Source organism: Cnephaeus nilssonii (genome assembly GCF_951640355.1).
Source record: "Cnephaeus nilssonii genome assembly, chromosome: 19".
Taxonomy (NCBI): domain Eukaryota; kingdom Metazoa; phylum Chordata; class Mammalia; order Chiroptera; family Vespertilionidae; genus Cnephaeus; species Cnephaeus nilssonii.
In genome coordinates, this window is record NC_137090.1 from 34,283,031 (window position 1) to 34,310,999 (window position 27,969).

At 42.2% G+C, this 27,969-nt stretch overlaps 1 protein-coding gene across 1 annotated transcript in view; it reads left to right on the plus strand.

The window, feature by feature from the left end:
* Positions 1-298: 298 nt before the first annotated feature.
* Positions 299-27,969, plus strand: part of VPS53 (VPS53 subunit of GARP complex) — a 148,432-nt gene continuing 120,761 nt past the window's right edge. The window contains exons 1-4 of the mRNA XM_079798870.1: positions 299-519; positions 2,666-2,746; positions 11,729-11,778; positions 15,118-15,184. Of these exons, the coding sequence (XP_079654996.1) occupies positions 433-519; positions 2,666-2,746; positions 11,729-11,778; positions 15,118-15,184 (285 nt within the window). The 5' untranslated portion in view covers positions 299-432. The remainder of the gene's footprint in view (positions 520-2,665; positions 2,747-11,728; positions 11,779-15,117; positions 15,185-27,969) is intronic.

Sequence of the window (27,969 nt, forward strand, 5' to 3'; positions counted from 1 at the left end):
ACACCTACTGCCATTGACCAAGGGGGCCCTGGGAGCCGAAGGATCCCGGGCTTCGGGGCCCGAGGGGGGTGCTGTCGGTCGGTCGCCGCGGTGCGAGGGCGCATCCTCACTGGGGGGCCCGGCAGTGCCAGCGCCCTTCGGCGAGGTGACGAGGGCCCCCTCATCTTAGGGGACGCCGGACTACAGGGCTGTCCAGGAAGAACCCGGGACCTGATGGCTTCCGTCCTCCGGGCAACCGGAGGTCAGTCCTCCGCTATCCCAGAGTGCCTCGGATCCCGGAAGTGCCTGGCTTCCCGGAAGTTCCCGGCTAGCAGGCCGAGCCGAAGCTAGCTGGGGCGCTGCACGCCGTGGGTTACGGCTCTGCGGTTTGGGTGACCCCCGGAGGCCCGCCTCGGGGTAGCGGTGTGCGTCCGGAGGGAGCTGGGCGGCGGGATGATGGAGGAGGAGGAACTGGAGTTCGTGGAGGAGCTGGAAGCGGTGCTGCAGCTCACGCCCGACGTGCAGCTCGCCATCGAGCAGGTGAGCGTTCCGCCCCCTGAGGGGAGGGGAGGGGAGTGCGGAGGACGGGGCGCTCCGGGGGTGGGACCTGGGTGGCTCCGGGAAGAAGCGGTCTTTGGGCAGAGGTGGGAGCTAGGCGCTGAAGGGAAAGGAAAAGTTAGGGGGGAGGTGGTGGTGGAAAGGGGTTTCTGAATCGAGGGAAGGGAGAGAGCCCTTTCTAGGCCTTGGTTGTCTTTGGAGGGGGGCGTCCTAATGCGTTTGGGCAAAGAAGCTGTGCTCCCCGAAAGGACGAACCTGGAGGTTGGGACCTCCTGGCTCGCAACCGAAGTTTTTGGGGGGTTGTAGAGCTGTTCTTGCATTTACCAGGCTGCTGTGCCGCCGCCCCCAATTCTCAATCTAGCCCCTTGTGAGTGACTCCGAATTGAGGGGAGAGCGTAACTTTGATTTCCGAAGCGGATTGAAGAGCAGAGGGGAAAATGTTGAAAAAGGACCCCTTTATCATACTTAACTGGTTGGCAATTTCTGCTGTTGATTTGTGGGGTGAGATTGAAGAATATTATCAGGAGGCCTCCCTTCCCTGTAGGGACTCTTTAGTTGCCTAGCCTAAATTCTCTTTTCAAGTTTATTGTTTTAAAAAGAGTATTGATATTATTTTTTAAAAATATACTTTATTGATTTTTTACAGAGAGGAAGGGAGAGGGATAGAGAGCTAGAAACATCGATGAGAGAGAAACATTGACCAGCTGCCTCCTGCACACCCCCCACTGGGGATGTGCCCGCAACCAAGGTACATGCCCTTGACCAGAATCGAACCTGGGACCCTTCAGTCCGCAGGCCAACGCTCTATCCACTGAGCCAAACCGGTTTCGGCAAAGAGTATTGCTATTAAAAATAGTGATTTAGACCAGCGATTTTTTTTTTTTAACCGGTGTGCCATGAGATGAAAAGGTTAAAATCGCTAATTTAGATCCTTATAGCGGGTACTGCTCCTGATAAAAGGAGAAGATCTCTCTTAATAGATTTTTTTAGAGTGTATTTTTCTAGGAGGGGTTGGATTACCCATACAAAGCTCATTTGGCTCATCCTGAGGATGCCAGCCCATTGAGCAAAGGTTTTGGTGTTCAGGCCACACTGCTCCCCACCCACCTCCATTTGCAAAAAAAATCAAAAAAAAAAAAAAAATCACTTGCTCTTTGAACCCAGTGGGCTCTAATAGAAGAAGCAAATCATAGTCAGTTATTGTTTGACAAGGATTTTAAGACACAGTTTTACTATTAATAATATTGAGTTCTAGCATAGGTTTATCCAATAATCAGAAAAAAAATATGCTAACCAGAATAACTATATTGAGCTGGCGAAATCCACTACCAGGGGATCACTTGATTGCTTTTATAATCCACCTTGTTCAAGTTGCAGCTTTTGAAGGGAGTTAGCCATGTTTCTCAGGCAGCATTCCTTTTCCTCTTAGAGATAGACAGTTCCTAATTGCCAGCTCTTCACTTCCTGACACCGTGTAAAGCATAAAAATTGCTTCAATGCATAGTGGATTCTGTTGCTGAGACATAGTGCATTAAGTCTCTTTTTTAATATATTGTTTCTATCAAGACTTTTAAAATATATTGTTTTATTGATTTTAGAGAGAGGGATAGAGAGATAGAAACATTGATGAGAGAGAAACATTGATAGGCTGTCTCCTGCACACTCCCACACTGAGGATGGAGCGTGCAGCCAACCCACGGGGCATTGATCTGTGAGCCCTCATGGGGCACTGATCTGTGAGCTCCTGGTTCATGGGCAGATGCTCAAACACTGAGCCACACCAGCAGGCCGGGCAAGACTTTCTTAATACAACCATGTCATCAGCTGGTTTAATCTGATTTGCACAATGCCCACTTGTTTGGGTTTTGTTGATATCTGTGGATCTTTCCACTGTTTGATATTTTATTTGTTAGTTGCACCAAGATCTAAGATGTTAAAATTACAGGTGTTGGTAAAACTTAAAGAATTATTTTAACAGATATTTTATTGAGCATCTGTTGAGTGTTAAGACTTATAAAATGAAAAAAGATTTGATTTTTGCCTTTTCCACCCAGTAGAGAGGAAAGAAATAATACATAAAATAAGACAGAAAGATGATGGTTATTTCTAATCCCTTATCTTTATATAGGTATTTCCAAGCCAGGATCCTCTAGATCGTGCAGATTTCAATGCTGTGGAGTATATCAATACCCTGTTCCCCACGGAGCAAGTAAGTATGGAGTTTCCTTCATTTTAGTGGCTTCTGGCTCTTGAGTGTTATGATCGGTGTGTTGTTCTATAAAATTGAAGGAGCCTTGATAAAGAAGGAGTGTTAAATTGAAATCAAACTTCATTGTAACCAATTGGGAGTAACTAATACCAAATACTGTTGTTAGAGTGGGATTCTTTGTAGAGTGAGTATATTATTAGAAATTGTACCCTTAAATATTTTCCATAAAACTGATATTTGCTGGGCTAAATCTTAAGCCTATATTCCCCAAATATTACATACTTATCCTAGCACCAATCTTAAATAAATTAGGTTTTAGTATTGTTTGCTCTATAAATAAAGGATGAAAATAGAGGTTTTAATTTTTTTTTCCTCATACCCTAATGGGTATTATTGCAAATCCCCTGGGGATGCACACACCCTCCTCTGGAGATGCTGTTCTAGGCACGGGGTATTCACAAAAGGACTCTTGACAGTAATGACTGGATCAGATTCACATTTAAAAAATTCCATCTGGCCGATTTGGGTCAGTGGTTAGAGCATCGGCCCTCAGTTTGAAGTGTCTTGGGTTCAATTCCTGGTCAAGGGCACGTACCTCAGTAGCTGGTTCAATCCCCAGCCCTGGTTGGAGCACATGCAGGAGGCAACCAGTGTGTCTCTCTCAATCAGTGTTTCTCTCCCCATCCTCCCTCCCTTCCATTCTCTCTCTAAAGATCAATAAAAAATATATCCTCAGGTGAGGATTAAAAAAAAATTTTATTTGGCCCTGGCCAGTGTGGCTCAGTTGGTTGGAGTGTCATCGCATACACCAAAAGGTCTTGGGTTCAATTCCCAGTCAGGGCACATACCCAGATTGTGGGTTTGATCCCCCATCGGGGTGTGTATGGGAGGCAGCCAATCGATGTTTCTCTCTGACATTGATATTTCTCTCCCTCTTCCTTCCTCTCTCTCTTAAAAAACAATAATCAATAAAAACATATCCTTGGGTGAGGATTAAAAAATATTCCATCTGGCAGTGATGTGGAGGGTGAACTGGAGGCAGGAAGACCAGTTAGCAGACTGCTGTAACAGATCACTTAAGAGAGATGATGAGAGCTTCAGTAGAGACCAGGATGGTGAGAACAAGATCCAAGAGCTATTTAGGAGGCACAAGACAGAATTGGGGGATGTAGAACCTGAAATTCACTCATTTACTCAACGAAAACACCTCCTCTGCTTCCCTCTGTAAGAAATTTGTGGCCCGAGGAATGGACAAGGCAAATACCCTCCTTCCCAATATAGAGCTTCCAGGCTACCTTAATAGATAATAATAAAACCATTAGCAGATTATAAGCAAATTATTATACTTTACAATGACTTGTTTGTATAACTATTAATTATCTGTTACCTGCTGTCAAAAGAGTTCTCACTTCTAGTACAACGGTAATAACAGATTATATGGTATTTATTGGATGCTTACTATGCACCAGGCACCATTCTAAACACTTAACAATGATAAGTTTTCACTTTGTTAACATGCTTGTTTTATGATGAGAATAATGAGGCACCGAGAGTTAGAGAATGCCCAGCTTACATACGATAGCATTGCCATGAAGGAAACATGCTCAATTACTGTGAAAACAGAGCATGCATCTGAGGGACCCAAAAAGGCTTCCTTGAGGAAATGACATTTAAGCTGTGCATTGTAGGCCAAATGAGGGATTTTGAACTTTGATTTCTAGCCTGGCAGACCAAGTGGGCGTTAGCACTTTAGCCTATGTTGGGAGTAGGAGGAAAAAGTGGCAAATAGGCTAGTAGGAGGATGTAAAGGCAAGCTCATTTTTGAACATTTTGGGCCATCCAGGTAGAAATATGTGGTTGGATAGTATTTGAATCTGAAGCTCATAATCCCCATAATTGTTACTATCTTGGCATTAACCAACTTTTTCTAATGGATGTGTTAATTTTTAAAATAAAGTTGGAAAACAATGCATCCTACTATGTGATTATCTCTTTTGAGATTTCACAGATAGCCTTTGGAGCTCACATTTTCTTTTTTTTTCTTTTTTAATTTAAAAATGATATTAGAAATTTATTAAAGTGTTGTTTTTTAATCCTCACCAGAGGACATGTTTTCACTGAGAGAAACATCAATCAGCTGCCTCCTGTAAGCACCCTGACAGGAGGTGGGAATTGAACCCACCATCTTTTGGTGTACTGGACGACGTAGAGCTCATCATTTTCTATGAAAAAGGAATTCTGAGAATTAGCTGGACATGGAAATTTGGGAACAACTGATATAGAGATAGTTTTAACCATGAAAATATTTTGTTTACCCCACCCTATTAAGATTGCTGACCCACTAAAACAAAAGTGTTAGTTTTGAAAATGATATAGGAAACCACCAGGTTCTTATATCATTTTTTTTTAAAATATATTTTATTGATTTTTTACAGAGAGGAAGGGAGAGGGATAGAGAGCTAGAAACATCGATGAGAGAGAATCATCGACCAGCTGCCTCCTGCACACACCCTACCAGGGATGTGCCCGCAGCCAATGTACATGCCCTTGACCGGAATCGAACCTGGGACCTTTCAGTCCACAGACCGATGCTCTATCCATTGAGCCAAACCGGTTTCGGCCAGGTTCTTATATCTTACTGATATCTTTTTGTATTTGTTTTTAAACTACTGTAGGGAGCACAAGACATCCAGATTTAGTTAAATGTCTTGCCTTATGCCCCCATGTACATGCTAATGTGTTGTGAAGTTTCTTAGATGACTTAGAAAATTTATGACCCAGGGTTACCTTTATTTCCCCAATCCCATATTTACACTTAGCAGTTTATCTCCCAACCCAGATTTCCATGGACCTTAAGGAAAGGTAATAAAAAGTAGTGGCATGATTTATAATTTCTTTCAGCTATTGCTATATCTTGGGCAAAACCCATCTATATGCCTTATGGACCTGCAGTAAATACTTGTGAATTATGAATTTAGAATATTTAAAGTATGTCATTATATCAAGAATAAATTTAGTGTCATTCCGAGAAGGAGGGTGTGAAGGTGTCTCTATTTAGTGGCAACTACTGCGTGTCTGTGTGGACTGGAACAGATCCCCAGATGTTTCTAACTCACCAGGTCCAGGTGTGAGGAACTTGGGTTTCTGTATGTAACAGGGCTCCCTGGGTGGTTCTGAAGGGTAGCTGGGCTTCTAGTCTCCCAGTAGAAAACTGAAGATGACCAATTGTCATGTTTTAATTAGAGGTTTGATTAGGGAAACTAGATGAAATTTATATTAAAAAATAGAATTAAGCCCTAATTTAATTATATTAAGCCCTAACTTAATTTATATTAAAAAATAGAATTAAGCCCTAATTTAATTATATTAAGCCCTAACTTAATTTATATTAAAAAATAGAATTAAGCTCTAACTCCAGTGGGGAGTGTGCGAAGGCAGCTGATCGATGTTTCTAGCTCTCTGTCCCTCTCCCTTCCTCTCTGTAAAAAATCAATAAAATATAAAAAAATAAATAAAAATAAAAAATAGAATTAAGCCTGGCTGGCATGGCTCAGTGATTGAGCATCGACCTATGAACCAGGAGGTCATGGTTCGATTCCCAGGTTGCAGGCTCGATCCCCAGTAGGGGGCATGCAGGAGGCAGCTGATCAATGATTCTCTTTCATCATTGATGTCTCTCACTCTCTTTCCCTCTCCCTTTCTCTCTGAAATCAATAAAAATATATTAAAAAATAGAATTAAGAACTTGGAAAAAGGAGTTATATGGAGCTGTTTATTTTTAATTTTTATTTTTAAAATATATATTTTATTGATTTTTTTTTTTTTTTTACAGAGAGGAAGGGAAAGGGATAGAGAGTTAGAAACATCCATGAGAGAGAAACATCGATCAGCTGCCTCCTGCACACCCCCTACTGGGGATGTGCCCACAACAACGGTACATGCCCTTGACTGGAATCGAACCTGGGACCCTTCAGTTCACAGGCCGACGCTCTATCCACTGAGCCAAACCTGTTAGGGCTAGAGCTGTTTATTTTTAATGATTCCCCCAAAATGCCTGCATCTGTGTTGTTAAGAGTAAAAAATAAGATGCCAAATTGCTTATCATCTCAGTTTAATTTTTAAAAAGCCACATAGTATTTGCATAGAAGGAACAGTAGAAGGCAATATACCAAAATGCTAATGGTGATTTTATTCTGCTGTGGATAAGGGTGATTTTATGTATTTTCTGTAATCAGCAAGAATCACCATTGAAGTCAGGAAATACCTTTCAATAATTAAGACATTTTTAAATGATGGAATTAACACTGTACAACCACATTACAACAGAACTAGAAGAATGATTCTCAAAGAGGAGATGTATCATCTCCACCCAGGGTAGCCAATCTGGATTCCAATGGGGCGTTTTCCCAACTGCCAGAGAGGCCTCAACCCCAATGAGAATCATTGCCATCGAGAGGCACTGAGCTGATAGCAGGGAGTGTGTCATATCCCTCAGGTGTGTTGGGGTGCAGAAAAACTAGGTCAAGAACCATTGTATTAGAGGTAGCATGGTAGAGTAAGAAAGAGTGAAGACCCAAGAGCAGGCGTCCTCAAACTACGGCCCGCGGGCCACATGCAGGTGTTTTTGCCGTTTTGTTTTTTTACTTCAAAATAAGATATGTGCAGTATGCATAGGAATTTGTTCATAGTTTTTTTTAAACTATAGTCCGGCCCTCCAACGGTCTGAGGGACAGTGAACTGGTCCCCTGTTTAAAAAGTTTGAGGACCCCTGCCCAAGAGTCAGACAGACCTCAACCAAGTCCAGCATCCATGACCTTGGACAAAGTATCTATGCTTTCAGAGCTTATTTTCCATTCTTTATACTGAGGAGGAAAAGAGATTAAATTGGTAAAACATGTAGATGACCATGTAAAACATGTAAGAAGATTAAGGGAAATCATTTTTGTAAAATGTTCAGAAGAGTGTTGCATAACAGATCCACATTAAATGTTAGCACCCTTTTCCCTTTTGCTTCCCCAGTAGAAAATCTGGAAGATAAAGAGGAAGTAGTCCACCTAACGTGCAGTCAAGTGTTATAATTTTCTTGTCTTTTAAAAGCTGTATTCATGGGGTACTTGGTATTTTAAGTGTTTTCCCCATTATTAGCCTGTTACTTTAAGTGATATTTGTTGTTTCAGAGTCTCCCTGGCCAGTGTCTTTAGTGGTGGGACAAAAGTTCATCAAATATATGTGGCCTAATTTATTTAACTTCTCTATTGAGGGCCATTTAGGTCATTCCCTGTTGTTGTTTTTTTTTGTTTAAAGTTTTACATATGTCTCCTTTTTCCCCTATTGACCCCCTCCAGTCATTCCCACCCTGGGCAAGCCCCCACTGCTCCAGTGTCCATTCCCTGTTTATTTTTATGTGTTTTTTAAAAAATATATTTTTATTAATTTCAGAGAGGAAGGGAGAGGGAGAGAGAGAAACATCAATGATGAGAGAAATTTGATTGGCTGCCTTCTACATGCCCCACACTGGAGATAGAGCCCGCAACCCCGGCATGTGTCCTGACTGAGAATCAAACCGTGACCTCCTGGTTCACAGGTCCACACTCAACACTGAGCTATGCCGACCAGGTTTGCATTTTAAAAAAAAAGATTTAAAAATTGATTTTCAAAGAGAGAGAGGGAGGGAGAGGGGAAGAGAGAAAGAGAGAAACAAGGTGACATCACATCCATGAGCAGCCTCCCACATGCCCTCTATTGGGGATTGAGCCTGCAACCTGGGTATGTGTCCTGACTGGGAATCAAACCAGCAACCTTTCAGAGCATGGGATGATGCCCAACCAACTGAGCCACACAGGACAGGGTGTATTTGCTTTTTTAAATAAATGCAGTTGCACATCTGAAAGCATAATATATTTTGAATTATCCTTTTCAGGAAAATTGTTATGACTTAACCAAGACCTTCATGTCTACAGAGTATTAAATTTAAGCAATAGTTACTGTACCACCAAACATCAATATTTGCTGATGTGGAATGATCTTCAAGTTATATTGTTAAGTGAAAAAAGCATGGTATAGCCGAAACCGGTTTGGCTCAGTGGATAGAGCGTCGGCCTGCGGACTCAAGGGTCCCAGGTTCGATTCCGGTCAAGGGCATGTACCTTGGTTGCGGGCACATCCCCAGTAGGGGTTGTGCAAGAGGCAGCTGATCGATGTTTCTCTCTCATCGCTGTTTCTAACTCTCTATCCCTCTCTCTTCCTCTCTGTAAAAAAAAAAAAAAAAAGCATGGTATAGGACAGTGTGCATTTATATAAGGAAGGGAATATAAGGTGTGGATCTGCTTCAGATACAAAGACATCTCGGAGAATGTGCAAAAGAAACTGGCCCAGAGCCATTGCCTCTGGCGAGGAGAACGGGGAGGTGGACGGGCAGAACAGGGGAAAGGAAGGCTTGCTTTTCACTCTCTGCCTTTTTCTGTTTGAATTTTTGGTCATCTACATGCTTTACCAATTTAAAATAGATTACAACTTTAAATTTTGATAATTTCCCAGTTGTAGAAAAGATGCAAGAAGAGTACAAAGAATTCATGGCTGCCTATCTGGTTTGGTTCAGTGAATGGAGCATCGGCCCAGGGACTGATGGGTCGCGGGTTCCCTTCTGGTCAAGGGCACATACTTTGGTTGCAGGCCCTATCCCCAGCCCTGGTCGGCGCATGTGGGAGGCAACCAATCTATGTGTCTCTCTAACATCGATGTTTCTCTCTCTCTGTCTCTTCCCCCTCCCTTCCACTTGCTCAAAAAATTAATGGAAAAATATCCTTGGATGAGTATTAACAAAACAAACAAACAAAAAGAATTCATGGCTACCCTTCATTCCCAATTTCCCAAATGTTAACACTTTTAAAATAGTTTTTTTAAGTACCAAAATTGTTTTTAAAAAAAGGAATGGGTTCCAGCAGAGATAAGCCAGGTGAGAACTATTATGCCTGTTTTGCATATGAGGAAATAGAAACTCAGAGAGGTTAAACCTCTTGCTCTCTAGACATACAGCAAATTTGTTTGTGGCAGAGATTTGCCAAACCCAGGTCCTCTGACAACTCAGGTTCTGTCACTGTGGTGATTTATATTCAGTCTGGTTTTGAAATGACAACTTGACAGAGGATTCCTGAATTAAAATAACTTCTCTTTTCTGAGATTTATTGTTACCTCAGTCTGTTCTTGGGTTTCTGAAATTCAGAGTAACCATTGGCGTCGTCAGAACAGTAGACAAGATGTGAATGGCCCCATCTGACATCTCAAACACTTGTGACCTGATTTCCTTACCAGCCCTGCTCCCGGCAGGAGCCTGGTCTTCTCCTACATCACCCCCAGTTCTTGCTCAGATAAAATATCTGTTGGTAAAAAAGAGAAAGAGAAAAAGGACTGGTGCCTAAGTGGTTAAGAGTGTCCGCCTTCACACCTAAGGATCTCGGGTTTGATTACTGGTCAAGTTCCTATTCGGGGCATGTGCAGGAGGAAACCAATTTCTCTCTCTCTCTCTCTCTCTCTCTCTCTCTCTCTCTCTCTCTCTCTCTTTCTCTCTCTCTCTCTTTCTCTCTCCCTTCTTCCCTTCCACTCTCTCTCTAAAAAAAATCAATGGAAAAAAATATCCTCTGGTGAGGATTAACCCAAAATAAAAAAAGATGCTATTAAGTTGTACCATCTCTATTCCATTAGAGGGCACCATTTCCTTACATTTTTTGCTCCCTAATGTTGGAACTAGTCCATTTGTTTCTATTGTCATTGTCTTAAAAACAGAAATACCTGTATTATAATTACAATAGCAATGCATAATCAATATAGAGCAGTTAGAAAATACTCAGGCAAAAAGAAAAATTTTAAATCTTTCCTTTTAATGGATTATAACTACTGTTACTGATTTCATAGATTCTAGCTACTAGTATAGATTGTAAGTTCTAGTATTTACCATTCCAGACTGTTTTCTAGTGGACCTATACACTTAGAAAAAATAGATAAATTTATTTATTAAAGTGTAACATAATGTGGAAGAGTACACAAATCTTAAGTGTATAGTTTGATGAATTTTCACAAAATGAATTCAGCCATGTAACTACCACCTAGATCAAGAAATAAAACATCTTCATGCCCTAGCCAGTTTGGCTCAGTGGATAGAGCATCAGCCTGCAGACTGAAGGGTCCTGGGTTTGATTTCAGTCAAGGGCACGTGCCTAGGTTGTCGGCTTGATCCCCAGTAGGGGGCGTGCAGGAAGCAGGCGATCAATGGTTCTCTCTTATCATTGATGTTTCTATCTTTTCCTCTCCCTCCCTCTCTGAAATCAATAAAAATATATATACATATTAAAAAAGAAGAAATAAAAACATCTTTAGATGGCCCTGTCTTGCCTCCTAATAGTCACTATCTCCTCCAAAGACAACCACTATCTTTGCTTCTAAAATGAGAGAATAGTTTCATTCATTTTTGAACTATAAAAATGGAATCTTACTGTATATGCTCTTGTTGTCAAGCTTTTTTGTGTGTGTGCAACATTATATTAGTAAGATTTATCCATGTTGTTGTGTGTATGTTCATTCATTTCATTGCTATATTTGTTGTATGAATTTTTTATGATTCTATATACCAGGGGTCAGGCAAAGTTTCTGTAAAGGGCTAGATAATAAAATATTTTAGGATTTGTGAACCATTCGATCTTTGTTGCAATTACTCAACTTTGTAATTCAAAGCCAGCTGTAGATAATATGTAAATGAATGGGTATGGTTATGTTCCAGTAAAACTTTATTTATAAAAATAGATACCAGTCTGGATTTTGCAATAGTTGCCAATTACTGCTATACTTTTTTTTAAAAAGTAAAAATTGAATTGTACTCATTAAATTTTCTGAGATGTCATCAATAGCCATTATAGTTCATCATTTCCCTATAAAAGAGGAATTCTGGGAAGCGAAATAATAGCTGGCACTTTTCCTTCTTTATTGTAGTCTCTGGCAAACATAGACGAAGTTGTGAACAAGATTAGACTGAAAATAAGGTAAGTAATACTATATGATTATTAATAATGAAAAATGTGCTTCATTATCTGACATCTCAGTTTTGCTATAAATGGTCATTTTAAAGAAAAATAATTCTTTTTATCTGGGTTTTCATACAAGCCTTGTGGCAATTCTTTGATCAGTCTTCAATTATTTGTAAAAAGGGAAGGAAGCTGTAACAGGCTATTCAAAACAGTTGATTATAAAAGGAGGCAAAAGCATTTCTATATATTTTTTAACCATTTGTATGCCATAGCGTCTATAGACGCAAGTGGCAGACCTTTTTAAATTAAATTCAAAGTATCATGGCAGTTAATTGGTTAAAATTGATTTTAGAAGGAGAGGAAAGGAGAGAGCTAGAGAAAGAGAGAGAGAGAAACATTGATGTTAGAGAGAAACATGGATCGGTTGCACATACACACCTTAACCAGGGATCAAACCTGAAACCTGGGTATGTGCCCTGACCAGGAATCAAATGCTGGACCTTTTGGTGTTCAGGATGATGCTCCAACCCATACCAGCCAGGACAGCATTTCTACTATATTTGCAATGGCTTTATTTCCCTAATAGATTTACTTTATGTGTGTGTGTATTCCTAAGGCTTAGATATGAATATGGGCTTATATATATTCACATACATGTATACACATATATTGGCCACATACCAGCTACCAATGAGGTTAGATCTGCTGGTTGGTATGGGTGGTGGCCCAAGATTAAACATTGTGATTAATCTAGGATGTGATTGTCTAGGGTGGTCATCAAGTGTCCTTCGTGCCCAATAGCCTTGTTCTGGTTTGTCCACATCTGAATTTCCAGTTTTAACACATGGTAGATACTCAGTGTTTATTTATTCATTATAATTATTACCATAACTACTGGCCCGGTGCACGGATTTATGCACATTGAAAGGAAATTAATTAGAAGAAATAATTAGTAAAATGTATATTAGTAAATGTTATTGGCAGTAAACCAGATTTGGGGCTGACGGTGCCCCAGTAACCCACTGCCAAAGGTGGAATCGCACGGCCCCTCAAGGAATCGGGCTCCCTCCTCTCTGGTTCCGGGGTGTGTCACCTGAGAACCGCAGCTGCCAAGTTACCACAGCTCAGCAGCTCCTGTGTTGAGCGTCTGCCCCCTGGTAGTCAGTGCGCATCATACGTACCGGACAGTTGGACGGTCACTTAGCCATATATATATATACATACATATCTTCTCTAATAAAAGGGTAATATGCAAATCAACCATCACTCCGCTACATAAGCCACGCCCACCAGCCAATCAGGGTGAGTATGCAAATTAACCCCAATCCAAGATGGCTACAGCCACAGAGAGCAAGGTTTCCCAGGTAACAGAGCAAGCCAAGCTTTCCATAGCCGTTGCAGGCCTAAGCCTCCACTCAAGCTACAAAGTTTCAATTATAGAAGGTAAACAAATTCAAACAAATGGCAACAGAATGGAGCTTGAGAGAGCAGGCCAGGGTTGCCGGCGGCAACAGGGGAAGCAAAGCTTTAAAGCACACCCTGACTGGGCCCACCCGCTTAAGGCAACAAAGTTGCAACTGTAGAAGGTGAATTAACTGCCACAGAGATGGCTGCCACCCCGGAGGGAACAGCAGGCTTGGCTCTGCTCCAGGCTACAAAGTTTCAATTGTAGAAGGAAAATAAATCCCAGATACCAGGGCCTCCGCTTAGGTTGCCAGGGGACGTGGCCCGCCTGCAAACCAGCACAGGCCCCTCGCTCAGGCCGCCCCACGCCCCAAGAGAACCCCACCCTGATCCGGGACACCCTTCAGGGCAAACCAGCTGGCCCCCACCCGTGCACCAGGCCTCTATCTTATCTAATAAAAGAGTAATATACAGATTGATCATCACTGCAACACACAATATAGCTGCCCCCATGTGGTCAAAGATCCTGCCCCCATGTGGACACAAGATGGCCACTACAAGATGGCCAGCAGGGGAGGGCAGTTGGGAGGCACCCGGCCTGCAAGGGAGGGCAGTTGAGAGGGACCAGGCTTGCAAGGGAGGGCAATTGGAGGTGATCAATCCTGCAGGAGAGGGCAGTTAGGGGTGACCAGGCTGGCAGAGGAGGGAAGTTGGGGGCAAACAGGCTGGCAGGGGAGCAGTTAAGCATCAACCAGGCTGGCAGCGGAGTGGTTAGTGGGTGATCAGGCTGGCAGGCAGAAGCGGTTAGGGGCAATCAGGAAGGCAGGCAGGCAAGCAGTTGGGAGCCAGCAGACCTGGATTGTGAGAGGGATGTCCGACTGCCCGTTGAGGCCCGATCCTACCAGGTAGGATCGGGCCTCAACGGGCAGTCGGACATCCCTCCAGGAGTCCCAGATTGGAGAGGGTACAGGCTGGGTTGAGGGACAACCCCCTTCCGTGCACGAATTTCGTGCACCGGGCTTCTAGTACATATATAATTAAACATATTAAGTGTAGATTTGTTTTTTAACTTTTGATGATGAGAAGCCTTTATTTTGAATCCAGGAGATGAATTTTTCCCCTTACAACCTTTGGATTTTTTTTGGTGAAGACCTCTATTGTTAATGTTTGGTTGAATTGGATGCCTTAAGAAGTGCATAAAAGCCAGTTCATCATTTTGGTAGACTTTTGCTATAACAATTCTAGTGGAGACCACTAAGTTGTCTAGGGTTTGCACAGATAATGGAAATTCTTTGATGATCCAGAAATCACTTGTGAGCCAGTTATTTTCCTTCTGCTCGCATAACTTTAATGGATTCTTCAAATGAAAATGGAATTGACTAAAATAGATGTCTGTGGTTGAGACATCATTAATGGCCCCTGTTGAGCCACTGGAGAAAGAGGAGCTGGAGGCTACAGATCTGTCTCCTACATAGGTTGCACAATCAGGGCCCAGAGGCAAAGCACCGATTTCATATATTACCCTGGCTCCTTATCCCTTTTAAGGTTCTAGAGGAAGTTTCTGAGGAAAGAATTTATGTGGGGTAATTTGAATTCTCTGGCTTCTTCCCATAAAGTTTCAGCAACTTTCTCATTTTTGGTTTACTCCATGAAAAGTACTAAAAGTTATATGGGTCCTTTGGACACTCTGAATACTAAGTGAAAACAGCCCTTTTTTAAAAAACAAAGACAACTCATCAGTCTATGCTGGGCTGGGCTTTTTACACTACTGTTATGCTCCACTTGGGCCCAAGGCCTCAGTCTTTCTTATATCATTCAAACTTGTTTGATTTTCTGGACAAGTGGGTACAATCTGCAGAAGATGCTGGGTAAATTACTAACTCTTGCTCTTTTGATCAGCTCAGAATAGAGATTATTTTAATGATTTGTATTCTTTAACTTTTTTACCAGGAGACTGGATGACAATATTCGAACTGTTGTAAGAGGTCAAACAAATGTGGGACAAGATGGCAGGCAAGTAAGTAACTTATTCTTCCCTATTAATTATACTCCCCTAATTTCTTCAGAACCCAACTACCAAGTGACCAAAGTGTTGAACTGCCTCCTTACAGAGCTTTTTTTTATGGATCTGTCCCATACACAGCAGGAAATGTACATGACTTGTTCTACTAATAATAGAGGTAGGCTGCCCAGACCAGCCTTGAATTCTTTTACTCAGTGTTCCTTGAGCCAGGGGCATATCAGCACATCTCACCCAGGCTGGGGCATGCAAGCTGAAATGAGAAAACAGAAATTTCCTTATCTTTATCCTTAGTGTCAGATGTCTCTTGTGTCTTCCTATCTTTTCTGTGCTGTGGCTGAATGTGGTTGCTACTTTTATCTAGCTTATCTAGCTAAGTTGTTGGGATTTTGGTATTACTTTCGTCACTGCAAAAGATGGCAATAATCTATGCATCAAAAGACACTATCAACAGCCCTAGCTGGTTTGGATCAGTGGGTAGAGCGTTGGCCTGTGGACTGAAGGGTCCCAGGTTTGGTTCCAGTCGAGGGCACATGCCTGGGTTGTGGGCTCAATCCCCAGTGTGGGGCATGCAGGAGGCAGTCAGTCAATGATTCTCTCTCATCATTGATGTTTCTATTTCTCTCTCCCTCTCCCTTCCTCTCTGAAATTAATAAAAATATATTTAAAAAAGACACTATCAACAGTAAAAAGGCAACCTACAGAATGAGAAAATATATGCAAATCATATATCTGATAAGGGATTAATATCCAAAATATATTGAGAACTCCTAAAATTCAACAACAAAAAACCAAACAGCCCAACAGTGGGCAAAGAACTTGAAGAGACATTTTTCCAAAGAAGACATAAGATTAGTCACTAAGTACATGATGCTCAACATCACTAATTATTAGGAAAATGCAAAGCAAAACTACAGTGAGATACGACCTCACACCCAGTAGAATGGCTACTATCAGAAAAACAGAAAACGCCTGGCCAGCATGGCTCAGTGGTTGAGCATTGACCTATGAACCAGGAGAACACGGTTCAATTCCTGGTTCTGGCACATGCCGGGGTTGCAGGCTTGACCCCCAGTGTGGGGTGTGCAGGAAACAGCTGATCAATGATTCTCAGTCATCATTGGTGTTTCTATCTCTCTCTCCCCCTCCCTTCCTCTCTGAAATCAATAAAAATAAAAGAAAACCAAACAAACAGGAAACTAAGTGTCAGCAAAGCAACAGGGCTAAAAATCAGGCAAGGACTAGGAAATAGGACCAGTTTTAGGATATGGAGAAATTGGAACCCTGTGCACTGTTGGTGGAATGTAAAATGGTACAGCTGAGTGTAAAACAGTATGGAAGTTCCTCAAAAAATTTAAAATATAGAATTACCATATGATCCAGCAATTCCACTTCTGGGTATATACCCAAAATAATTGAAAGCAGGGTCTTGAAGAGATATTTGCATAGCCACGTTAATAGTAGCATTATTCACAATAGGTAAAACGTAGAAGCCAAGTGTCCATTAACAGATGAATAGGTAAGCAAAATGTGGGATATGTATATAGTGGGATATTATTCAGCCTTAAAAAGGAGAGAAATTCTGACACATGCTATAATATGGATGAACGTGCAGACATTATACTAAATGAAATAATCCTGTCACAAGAAAATACTATATGATTCCACTTATATGAAGTAATTAGAATAGTGAAAATCATAAAGTCAGAAAGTATAATTATAGTTGTCAGGGGCTGCGGGAGAATGGAAAGTTATTGGAGAATGGGTATAGAGCTTCAGTTTTACAAGCTGAGAAGAATTATGGGCTGGATGGTGGTGATGGCTGAACAAGAATGTGAATGTACTTATTTCATTCAGTTAAGAATGATTAAGATGATAAATTTTATGTGTATTTTAACACAATAAATTTTAAAAATCAAGATGGAAATAAAATTCATATATTACAAAAAATTGTAATGTGACATAGCTACAGTTCCTCATGCCTAGTTTTGTTGGCAAACAGGTAACCAGATTGATTTCAAGAGTTTTACATTTCCTTTGGAGCTAGCTAAGGAGGACTATTGGAAGGGAATGAAGGGAAAAAGTATATGGGGAGGAGGTATTCTTCAATGATTCAGAGGCCAGATGTTATCTGCTAAACATTTCCCTTTTCATTTGGATTTTATTTTTCTGTTTAGGCATTATTTCAGAAATTGCTATCTAACAGAAATGCTGAGCATGTCTTTCCTAGTCTTCCTCTCATACAGTGTCTAGTTCTCCCTTTCCAATACTAATTCAGTTAGGTCGGGTGTGCATCTTTGTAATAATAGCTTCAATTCTGTTATTTGTCCTGTTTGACATTTTTTAGTACAGCTGATTCCTTTTTTAAAAAAATTTTTATTGAATTTATTGATTAATAAAATTATATAAGTTTTACGTGTACAATTCTATAATGCATCATCACCCAAAGTCAAGTCTCCCGTCACCATTTCTCCCCCTTCACCTATTTCACCCAGCCCCCCAGCCTCCTCCCCTCCAACAGCTGTCAGTACAGCTGATTTCTTAGAATGTTAATTATGCTACCCAGATTTTTGGAAGGTGGGTGGAGGTTGTAATCCTTTGTAGAAATTTCCTCATCTTATATTCCTGTTCTCTCTACTAGTAGCTGACATGTGTTGAGTCTCTTTCATATTTTCAATTTATTCATTTCTCTATTTTTCCTACATTTTATGACTTTCTTTTCCTGTTAATAATCACCTTCTGTTGGTCTGTTTGTAAGTAGTCTACCATCTTCCGTGTTGTCACCATCACTATTTGTGTGTAGACATACTAAATTCCTAAAACTGGTCCTATTTCCTAGTTCTTGCATGATTTTTAGCTCTTATTGTTTTGCTTTATCTATTTAGGTTTTTCCAATGAAGCTTTGCTTCTCTGGCAGGTGAGGCCCATGTAATCGGGGCCCTTATAGTAGGAAATGTCATGTCATCTACCTCTTCAGAAACCTCAGTAGGCTCTGTCTACCACATTAAACCTATATTCCTTTGCTTGGCATTGAGGGCCTCAATCTACCTTTCCAATGCTGTTGCCTGTGTTTCATCCATACTGAAGACTTAATATTTTCTGGACTTAGGATGTGTCCTTCCTTTTGCTTACAATTCTTTCTCTCTTCTTTTTCTCCCAATAGCTTAATTCCAAAATCTTACCTATTCCTAAGGCCCAGCTCAAATACCACTTCTTTCATGAAATTTTTGGTTCAGCTTAACCAGACAAACCAAAGGAATCAGAATTTTAGAACTAGAAGGGATTTGGAACTTGTCTGGTCCATTCCTCTCGTTTTACAGATGAGAAAATTGATCCCAGTGTCCCTCAGTTAATTAGATCTATTCCTTTCTGCCTGCCGACTCCCACAGCCCCATGCTCGGACTTTTCCTTTGGCTTTCCTGGTCTCCTTTGATGTGCTAGTGAACACATCTTGTCCCATTGACTAGTTTATAAGTCCTTGAGGCAAGAACTGCATCTTTCTCATCTTCACACTTCTCAGAACACATAGTCCATGTGCAGTAACAGTTTATTTAACTGTTGTTTAAAACTTGATTTGTGTATGACTAGTTGCAACTTACTACTATTTGAAATAATAATGCTACTATGTATTGTGATTCAGCCTGTATTTAGAATGGCTCACTAGAAACCTTAATACACAAAAGAGAGTCTCAGGTATTTAAAATTTTAAGAATGTGAAAGTAAAGTAAATGATTCATCAAGACTTTTTGTTGGGTCATGCTATGCAGATACATATCTCTTAGTTATGTTTTAACCTGAGATCATAAACTAGCAGTGTTGGGGAGTCAGGCCCAGAATTAGACAGTCTGCAGGAATGTCGGCCTCCCCACCTCACATGTTAATAGGTTACAGGTTGCTGTAGAGCAAAGCAGGTCATATTTCAGAGAGTAAGACCACATTTTCAAGAATGTTTAGATAGCATTTCAATCTGTGATGGAATTTTGTATTCGTCTCCTTAGAATCCAGACAAAAAGGAAGCCCAGAAGAAATAATTGCTTTTCCTGTCATCCCCTCCATCTGTCTTTTCCAACAGTTTGTAATGCAAGTTGAAGTAGTCTTTTTTCTCAGGGAGCTTTTGAGTCCTATTCTTGTCAACTCCTGAGGGTGAAAGCCTCGCTGTCCAGCCCTGGCTGGCGGGTGGTTTGCTAAAGGGAGACTCTGTTTGACTGGCACAGACTGGGGAGAATTACGGATGTTCCAAAATAGTGAGTTTTATAGGTCAAGAGGCCCCAGGTTTTTCCCTTTGCTGGGACAGAGGAAAAGTTTGCTTTCAGAACTTATTTCCTAAGCTTCTGAGGAACACTCGGGAGGGGAGCAATAATGTGGACAAAAGGAAGTTTTCCTTTTATAAATTTCATTTTGATTGTGTTCAGCCGGAACAGATGTATAAATAAGGGAAAGTATTCACTTTACATTTATGGTGTCTTAAAAAGACATTTTTAGCAGAAAACATTCTTTTTGAAAAGCAGTATTTCTGATTCAAAAATTATTTGTAGGAAGGGAGTAATTTAGAAATTGAAGACACAGCGAAGCAGTTTCTTTAGTCTCTAGAAATTTCTGAAGTGCCAGCTGCCTGGTTAGCCCTCTGCTGCACATTTTGGAGAGCCTTGGATTGCTGACCAACTCCTGCGTGGGTGGACTTGTGCTGGTCTAGTCTGTGACCTCTTCTAACCAGACTGTGATGCTCATACAGAGTTATTACAGCACTGGATTCTCCCCATTTTTATCTGTTGAAATCATCAGGCAAAAGTTTTAATTAAATGCCCACATGTTTGAAACTTTGTGGATGAGTCAATTCAACAAGTACTTGATCTGATATGCAGTGAAACTTATCCAGCTTCCCAAGAATTAATATGGACAACTTGGAAGTAGGTAGAAAGAGAGGTGAATAGTGGAGTGGGTTAGAAGAAAAAGTTGGCATGTGAAATTTCAAGAGTAGCCAAACCTTGACCAGTTCCCAGTAAGATGAGAATCACCAAGAGAGGATCAGCCACTGAGCTTCTGTCTCTTCAGTGGAGCTTGGCTACAGTGTAAGTATTGCATCAGAGCAAGACTAATTAGTTTGGGAGGAACAGAATTAGCACAGTAGTTCCCCCTTATCTGTGGGTGATACTTTCCAAGACCCCTAGTGGATGCCTGAAACACAGATAATACTGAACTTGCCCCTTTTCACTTAAAAGAAGCACTTGACTGCTTCTTTTGGCATATCTGAATTGCCAGCATCACTCCTCTTTCTCTTTGGGGCCACTGTTAAGTAAAATAAGGGTTACTTGAGCACAAGCACTGTGATACACCGTCAGTAAAGCGGGATAGCATGTACAGTGTGAATATGCTGGACAAAGAGATGATTCACACACCAGGCAGGTGCGATATTTTATCATGTTACTCAGAATGGCATGCAGTTTAAAACTTAGGAATTGTTTTGTTGTTATTTTTTTTTTTTAAATATATTTTCATTGATTTCAGAGAGGAAGGGAGAGAGTTAGAAACATCAATGATTAGAGAGAATCATTGATCGGCTGCCTCCTGCACACCCCCCACTGGGGATCGAGCCCGAAACCCGGGCATGTTTCCTGACCAGGAATCAAATCCTGACTTCCTGGTTCATAGATCGATACTCAACCACTGAGCCATGCCAGCAGGCTTATGAATTATTTCTGGAATTTTCCATTTAATATTTTCAGATTGCAGTAACTGAAACCATGGAAAGCAAAACTGTAAGTAAGGGGGACTGCTGTATTGCTATCTACAGCTCTGCTCACAGAAACTTTGATTTGGAAGAAGGTAGCGTTAGGTAATTGTAGACAGTGTTCCTCTCAGTTCAGGAATCCTCTTTTTTTTTTTAATACTAGAGGCCTGGTGCACGAAATTTGTGCAGGGGTGGGAGGGTGTCCCTCAGCCCAGCCTGCACCCTCTCCAATCTGGGACATCCCTCTCACAATCCAGGACTGCTGGCTCCCAACTGCTCAGCTGCCTGCCCGCCTGATCACCCCCTAACCATTCCCCTGCCAGCCTGGTCACCCCTAAATACCTTTCCCTGCCGGCCTGGTCGCCACCAACTGCCTTCCCCTGCTGGCCCGGTCACCCCTAACTGCCCTCCCTTGCCAGCCTGATCACCCCTAACTGCCCTCACCTGCTGGCCTGGTCACCCCTAACTGCCCTCCCTTGCCAGCCTGGTTCCCCCCAACTGCCCTCCCCTGCAGGCCTTGTTGCCCCCAGCTGCCCTCACCTGCAGGCCTGGTTGCCCCCCAGCTGCCCTCCCCTGCAGACCTGATTGCCCCAACTGCCCTCCCCTGCAGGCCTGGTTCCCCTCAACTGCCCTCCCCTGCAGGCGTGGTCCCCCTCAACTGCCCTCCCCTGCAGGCCTGGTCCCCCCCCCCCATCTGCCCTCTCCTGCAGGCCTGGTTCCCCCCAACTGCCCTCCCCTGCAGGCCTGGTCCCCCCCAACTGCCCTCTCCTGCAGACCTGGTTCCCCCCAACTGCCCTTCCCTGCAGGCCTGGTCCCCCCCAACTGCCCTCTCCTGCAGGCCTGGTTCCTCCCAACTGCCCTCCCCTGCTGGCCATCTTGTGGTGGCCATCTTTGACCACATGGGGGCAGCCATCTTATGTGTTGGAGTGACAGCAATTTGCATATTACTCTTTTATTAGATAGGATATTTTATTGACTTTTTACAGAGAGGAAGGGAGAGGGATAGAGAGTTAGAAACATCGATGAGAGAGAAACATCCATCAGCTGCCACCTGCACATCCCCTACTGGGGATGTGCCCGCAACCAAGGTACATGCCCTTGACCAGAATCGAACCTGGGACCGTTGAGTCTGCAGGCCGACGCTCTATCCACTGAGCCAAACTGGTTAGGGCAGGAATCCTTTCTGTGACATCTCTGACATTTCATTATCCTGCTTCTGCTTGGAGACTTGTGGTGGTACTCTAAGGATAGCCTATTCCAGTTTTGTAAAACTTTAATTGTAAGAAACGTCTTTCTTAGACTGAACTAAAATAGTGAAATACACCTCATTGTAGTTTCTCTTTGATCTTAGTTTTGCCAGTTGAACTGATGTAAATCTAATCCCGTTTCCTTATTACAGCTTCTAAAATTAAAAATGGATATTATGTTCCTTACTGAGTGTTCCTTTTTCTAGGCTAATCATTCTTAGTTTCTTCAACTTTATGATGTGATTTCCAGACCCTTTATTATCCTGGTTGCCTTGCAATTTTTCAACATGCCTCTTAAAATGAGATACCTGGCCAGGAGTAGACAAAGTGCGTGAACATACATTTCTAGACTGGGCTTGTCAACTTGGGAACTGGAAGTTCAGGGGGAGTCTGTCAACTGAAATTAGTTGTAAAAGTTTGTATGATAGATGTATTTTTGGAGAGAAGACTCATTGATTTTTCTAGATTCACCAAGGAGTCTGTGACTCTTTAGAAGTTAAGGGCCATTGATTTAGATACTGTTCTTCCATTTCTTTGGATTGGGTGAAATTTTTGGCTACCATATTACACCATTGGCTTTTGTTGAATTGGCAGTTATCTGAAACTCCTAGGTCAAGAGTTGGGAACCGATTCCCACAGAGCTAACAAATGGCTTCACAGGCCAGTGTGCATCCATAGGCATCCATTGACGTGACTGTTCTGTCTGAACGGGACAGCCACAACTCAGCTCTGTGGAATTGTTGTCATGTCTGAATGCAAACCTGGAGTTTCCAGGTTTATCAGTGTTTCAAGAGAAGCCAGAGATCCGATTTTTATGTGACTCTCCCAAGTTTTAAATGTTGGCTTAGTGTTTTTTATAAGTACTGTAAAGGCCAAACAAAACACATCTCTGGGCCAACAGTTTGCAATATCGGCCCAAGGCCTTATGAACTGCTTTTAAACTCTTCCCTTCTCTACTTGTGTAAGGGATTCTTTGAAATTAAGTACTGAACTTTATGTGTCTCACACTTGATTTCATCTTGCTAGTTTGCTTGATTGTTCCAGCCTATTGAGACCTTTTAGAACCTTGATAACCTTCCCATTTTCTCATTACTGGATTTTCCAGACATGTCTTCTATGTCTTCATTCAAGTTGTAGATGAAAAGGTTGAACAGGATGGGTTCAGAGCCATGTGGCATGCTATCTGAGACTTCTCGTTCTTCTCTTTCTAATCCTCAGTTAATACAAAATGCCAGGCCCGAAAACAAAGAATTTCTTCCTGTCGTATCTGTCCAAGGCTGTGTTTCTTAATTTTTGCATGTCTTCACTTACCTCAGAAAATGAGGCTAATCATACTTGCCTTCTCTTTTCACAGAGATATCATAACGGTTTATTAATTAGCTCTGGCCAGTGTGGCTCAGTTGGTTGAGCATCGTTCTGTGCACCAAAGGTTCGCTGGTTCGATTCCAGGTCAGGGCACATGTCCAGGCTGTGGGTTTGGTCCCAGTAGGGGTGCATTCAGGAGGCAACCGATTGATGCTTCTCTCTCTCTCTTTCTTCCTCTCTCTCTAAAAAAAACACACACAATGAAAATATTAAAAAAAGATTTATTAATTAAATCAGCAAAGCACATTGCCTTCCAAGGAAAAAGTGTTCTCTGCTTCTCGTCCTCAAAATTAGCATATCATCTATTTTGGGCATTAGAACAGAAATAACTGTGCTCTCCCAGACGCTGCACTAGGTAGATGGTAGGGCTTCACAGCACAGCATTGATCTTCATTATGTGCGACTGTGACTCCGTAATTGTCAGCTCTCTGGCAGGAGGACTTGAAGTCTTTCCCTCCATCACTTTAAATTTATCCTTTCTCTCATCTTCTCTGGGAGGAAAATGAAGCCCATTGATGGAAGAAAATAAATGGCATCATTATTAAAGAGACCATAAGTAGTTCAGGGGGAAAAAAGGCAACTGTCACTTGCTTCCTGTGGGAACATACTAAATCTAAAGTAATTGATAACCTATGTCACCCAAATAAATTTAATAAAAATAAATAAAGCAATTGAGCTTTTCAAGTATGACTCAAATTTTTCCATTAGTGATCAAGCATGATTAGATATTTTTGTTTCCTTTTAATTATTTTGAATTCTATTTGTCAGAATGTCTGCAGATAACATTAAACTTCAATGACCTGGGAGTGCAGGAAGATTCAGTGGGGTAGTTCTGGGGTTGAGTTGTAGTTCAGTCTTTGGTATGGGCACAGTGTCCTTGGTTCTGATTGGGGCTCTCCACTGTTCCCCAACCAGGGGTTCTTACATCTGGTGCAGAGGTCAAGGTTGGCATGCTGTTATTTGACAAGTCGAATCCAAGTGAATGTTCAGTTTGCCGAGAGTTCTAGTGCAATATTGACTGTAGCTGAGGCAAAGACTTCTAGAATGTCCATTATTTAGCACTGCAGTGACTGGGTACGGTCTTGTCACCATGCCTCATCCTGCTGATTGCACATGAGCCTTGATAAGCACTTTTTGGCAGAGTGACATGTCTGCTGCATATTGGAACCCTTTGCCACTTGTCTTCCAAATCTCCTCATTTTTAGATAACCCATAAGGAATCCAAACAGCTCTCTTCTCTCTCCTCTATGTATAACACTGAGCATTTTGTTGGCATCTCTAAGGATTGGGGTAATTGGGCATTGTCACTAATGTAACATTGAGTGGCAGCCTGGTCAAGTGAAAACTTGGGCTTTGAATTTAAGTTGTGGCTCTGTTATGATCTCTCTCTGTGACCTTGGACAAGTTACTTAACTTCTCTGGACCTCAGGTTCCTCATCTGTGACATGGAGATAATACCTACTTTGGGGTGGTGGGGATTACAGTTTATTTAAAAACACCGAGCCCTAGCTGTTACAGCTCAGTTGGTTAGAGCGTTGTTCCATACACCGAAAGGTCTCAGGTTCGATTCCCAGTCAGGCATATACCCAGGTTATAGGTTTGAATCCCCAGTTAGGGTGCGTGCGGGAGATGACTAGTTGATGTTTTTCTCTCACGTTAGTGTTTCTCTCTCTCTCTCTCTCTCTCTCTCCCTCTCCCCTCCTTTCTCTCTAAAATCTATAAAAACACATCCTTGGTTGGGCTCAGCTGTGCTCAGTACATGGCAGTGATACTGCTGCTGATTATGGTGTAGTCCCCTGGAAAGATCAATGTTCCTAATTCTGGGCATCCAAGCATTTGTCAAGTTCCTGTGGCTTTTCCATCAGCTCCACTCCTCTCCACCCCGACTGCCCTGCTTTATTTATTTTTTAAATATTTGTATGTATGTATGTATGTATGTATGTATGTATTTATTTAAATCCTCACTTGAGGACATTTTCCCCCATTGTTTTCTAGAGAGAGAGGAAGGGAGTTAGAAGGGGAGAGAGAGAGAGAAACATTGACGTGAGAGAGACATATTGACTGATTGCCTCCCTCACGTATCCAGACTGAAGCGGGGATCGAACTTGCAACCCAGGTATGTGCTCTTGACTGGGAATCGAACCCTCGACGCTTCGATCCAAGGGCAGATGCTCTAACCACTTAGTAACACCAGCCAGGGCCCTACTGCCCTGCTTTAAAGTAACTCTAGGTTTACATGATCTGAAAGCCTCCTTACTGTCCCCAGTGTGCTGTTCTCTGAGCTTCCCTGTGTCCAAAATATCTGCTATTGCATCAGAGGCAGTGAAAGGCTCTGTTCTCTTGTCTTGTCCTCAAGACCTACATCAGATGCTGGCCAAGGCTGCCCCTCGCTCAGAGACTTGAGAGGTGGGTTTGAGCAAGGTTGAGGGTTATCAGGGCTTCATGCTTTTCTTACAGTGCCCACTAATCTCCTCCACATCTGTACCCCAAAAAGTTGTTCTTTCTGGTCTTCCATTCTGCCTGCAATTTTTCTCATGAGCACCCACTAGAGGTCTTGACAAAGATCCTGAGAGTGGGTGCAAACTGCTGTGTGCGTGCAGGTCTCAGCGCTTCTGTACTGTTGCACTAATCCCACACTTGGCTGCTGGTGATTTATTAAAATGTATAGTTGGTTCCTTCTTGCCTGCTGGTAGAGCATCCCTGTCTTCCTCTTACATTCTGTCACCTATGAGACCTCCTTTGGTGCTCCCATCCGTGAGGAGCCTGTCCCTCCTTCAATCTCAGGATACCTGAGATTGCCTTCAGCTCTTTGATGGATTCAAGAAAAGCTGTGATTTTGCAGTTTACTTATTTATTTTTCATTGTTATGTAACAGCAACATTCTTTCCAGCTTTCTGCATCATAGGCAGAAGCACAACTGAGCAGTGGATTTTAATATAGCAGAGTACAAGTTCATTAATAAGATTTTAGATTCCATAGTTCACATTCCATATTGCTAATGTTTAAGAATCTACCACTTTTCACGTTTTGGGGTAGTTTCAAAGACAATCTTTTCTGAATATATACAGGGTGGGGCAAAAGCAGGTTTACAGCCCTAACTGGTTTGGCTCAGTGAATAGAGTGTCAGCCTGTGAACTGAAGGGTCCCAGGTTAGATTCCGGTCAAGGGCATGTACCTTGGTTGCAGGTACATCCCCAATGGGGGGTGTGCAGGAGGCAGCTGATTGATGTTTCTCTCTCATTGATGTTTCTAACTCTCTATCCCTCTCCCTTCCTCTCTGTAAAATAATTTTTGGGGGGCAGGAATGTAGTTACTATTCACATAAATATGTTATTTATGTTAACATGTAATGGGTTTATTATTATTTTAAAATGGATTAATAGGTCAATATTTTTAAACTTCTCAGTTTTAATTTCCAATATGATATATATCAATAGATATAGCCCACATAAATAAAATGTCTTTGGGGCCTTCAATAAGTTCCAAGAGTATAAAAGAATCCTTAGATTAAAAGTTTTAGAAAAGCTCTTTCTGAATAATATTTCAGTGTTAAGTGAGTAGGTATGGCAGGCAATTCATTCTTGATTTTAATGTCTGTGACTCTAGTTCGTATATTTGTTCATTCACTCATTTAGTAAATATTTAATGAGTGCCCTTTGTATGTGGGACACTATTCTAGGCATTGGGGATAATGCAGTACACAAACCAAGGAGCCCTTTCTTCTAGAGCTGACACTGAGTGTGATGTTTTCTGATTTCCAGATTCTTTGTTGAGTTATCTTTATGATTTTGGCTCACTAAGCCTGTTTGCCAAAAAATAGATGTTGAATTTTATAATATGCTTTTTCAGCTTCTACTAATATGATCATATGGCTTTTTCATTTTGTTGATTAGCTTTTTATTTCTTAACTAGAGGCCCAGGCCATGAAATTCGTGCACGGGGTGAGGGGTGTCCCTCAGCCCAGCCTGCACCCTCTCCAATCTGGGACCCCTTGGGGGATGTCTGACTGCCAGTTTAGGCCTGATCCCTAAACCGGCAGTCGGACATCCCTCTCACAATCTGGGACCGCTGGCTCCTAACTGCTCACCTGCCTGCCTGCCTGATTGCCCCTAACTGCCCTCCCCTGCCAGCCTGATAGCCCCTAGCTGCCCTCCCCTGCCAGCCTGATCGCCCCTAGCTGCCCTCCCCTGCTGGCCTGATCGCCCCTAGCTGCCCTCCCTTGCCGGCCTGATCGCCCCTAGCTGCCCTCCTCTGCTGGCCTGATTTCCCCTAGCTGCCCTCCCCTGCCGCCTGATCACCCCTAACTGCCCTCCCCTTGCCAGCCTAATCACCCCTAACTGCCTCTGCCTCGGCCCCTGCCACCGTGGCTTTGTCCAGAAGGACGTCCGGAAGATGTCTGGTCTAATTAACATATTACCCTTTTATTAATATAGACTAGAGGC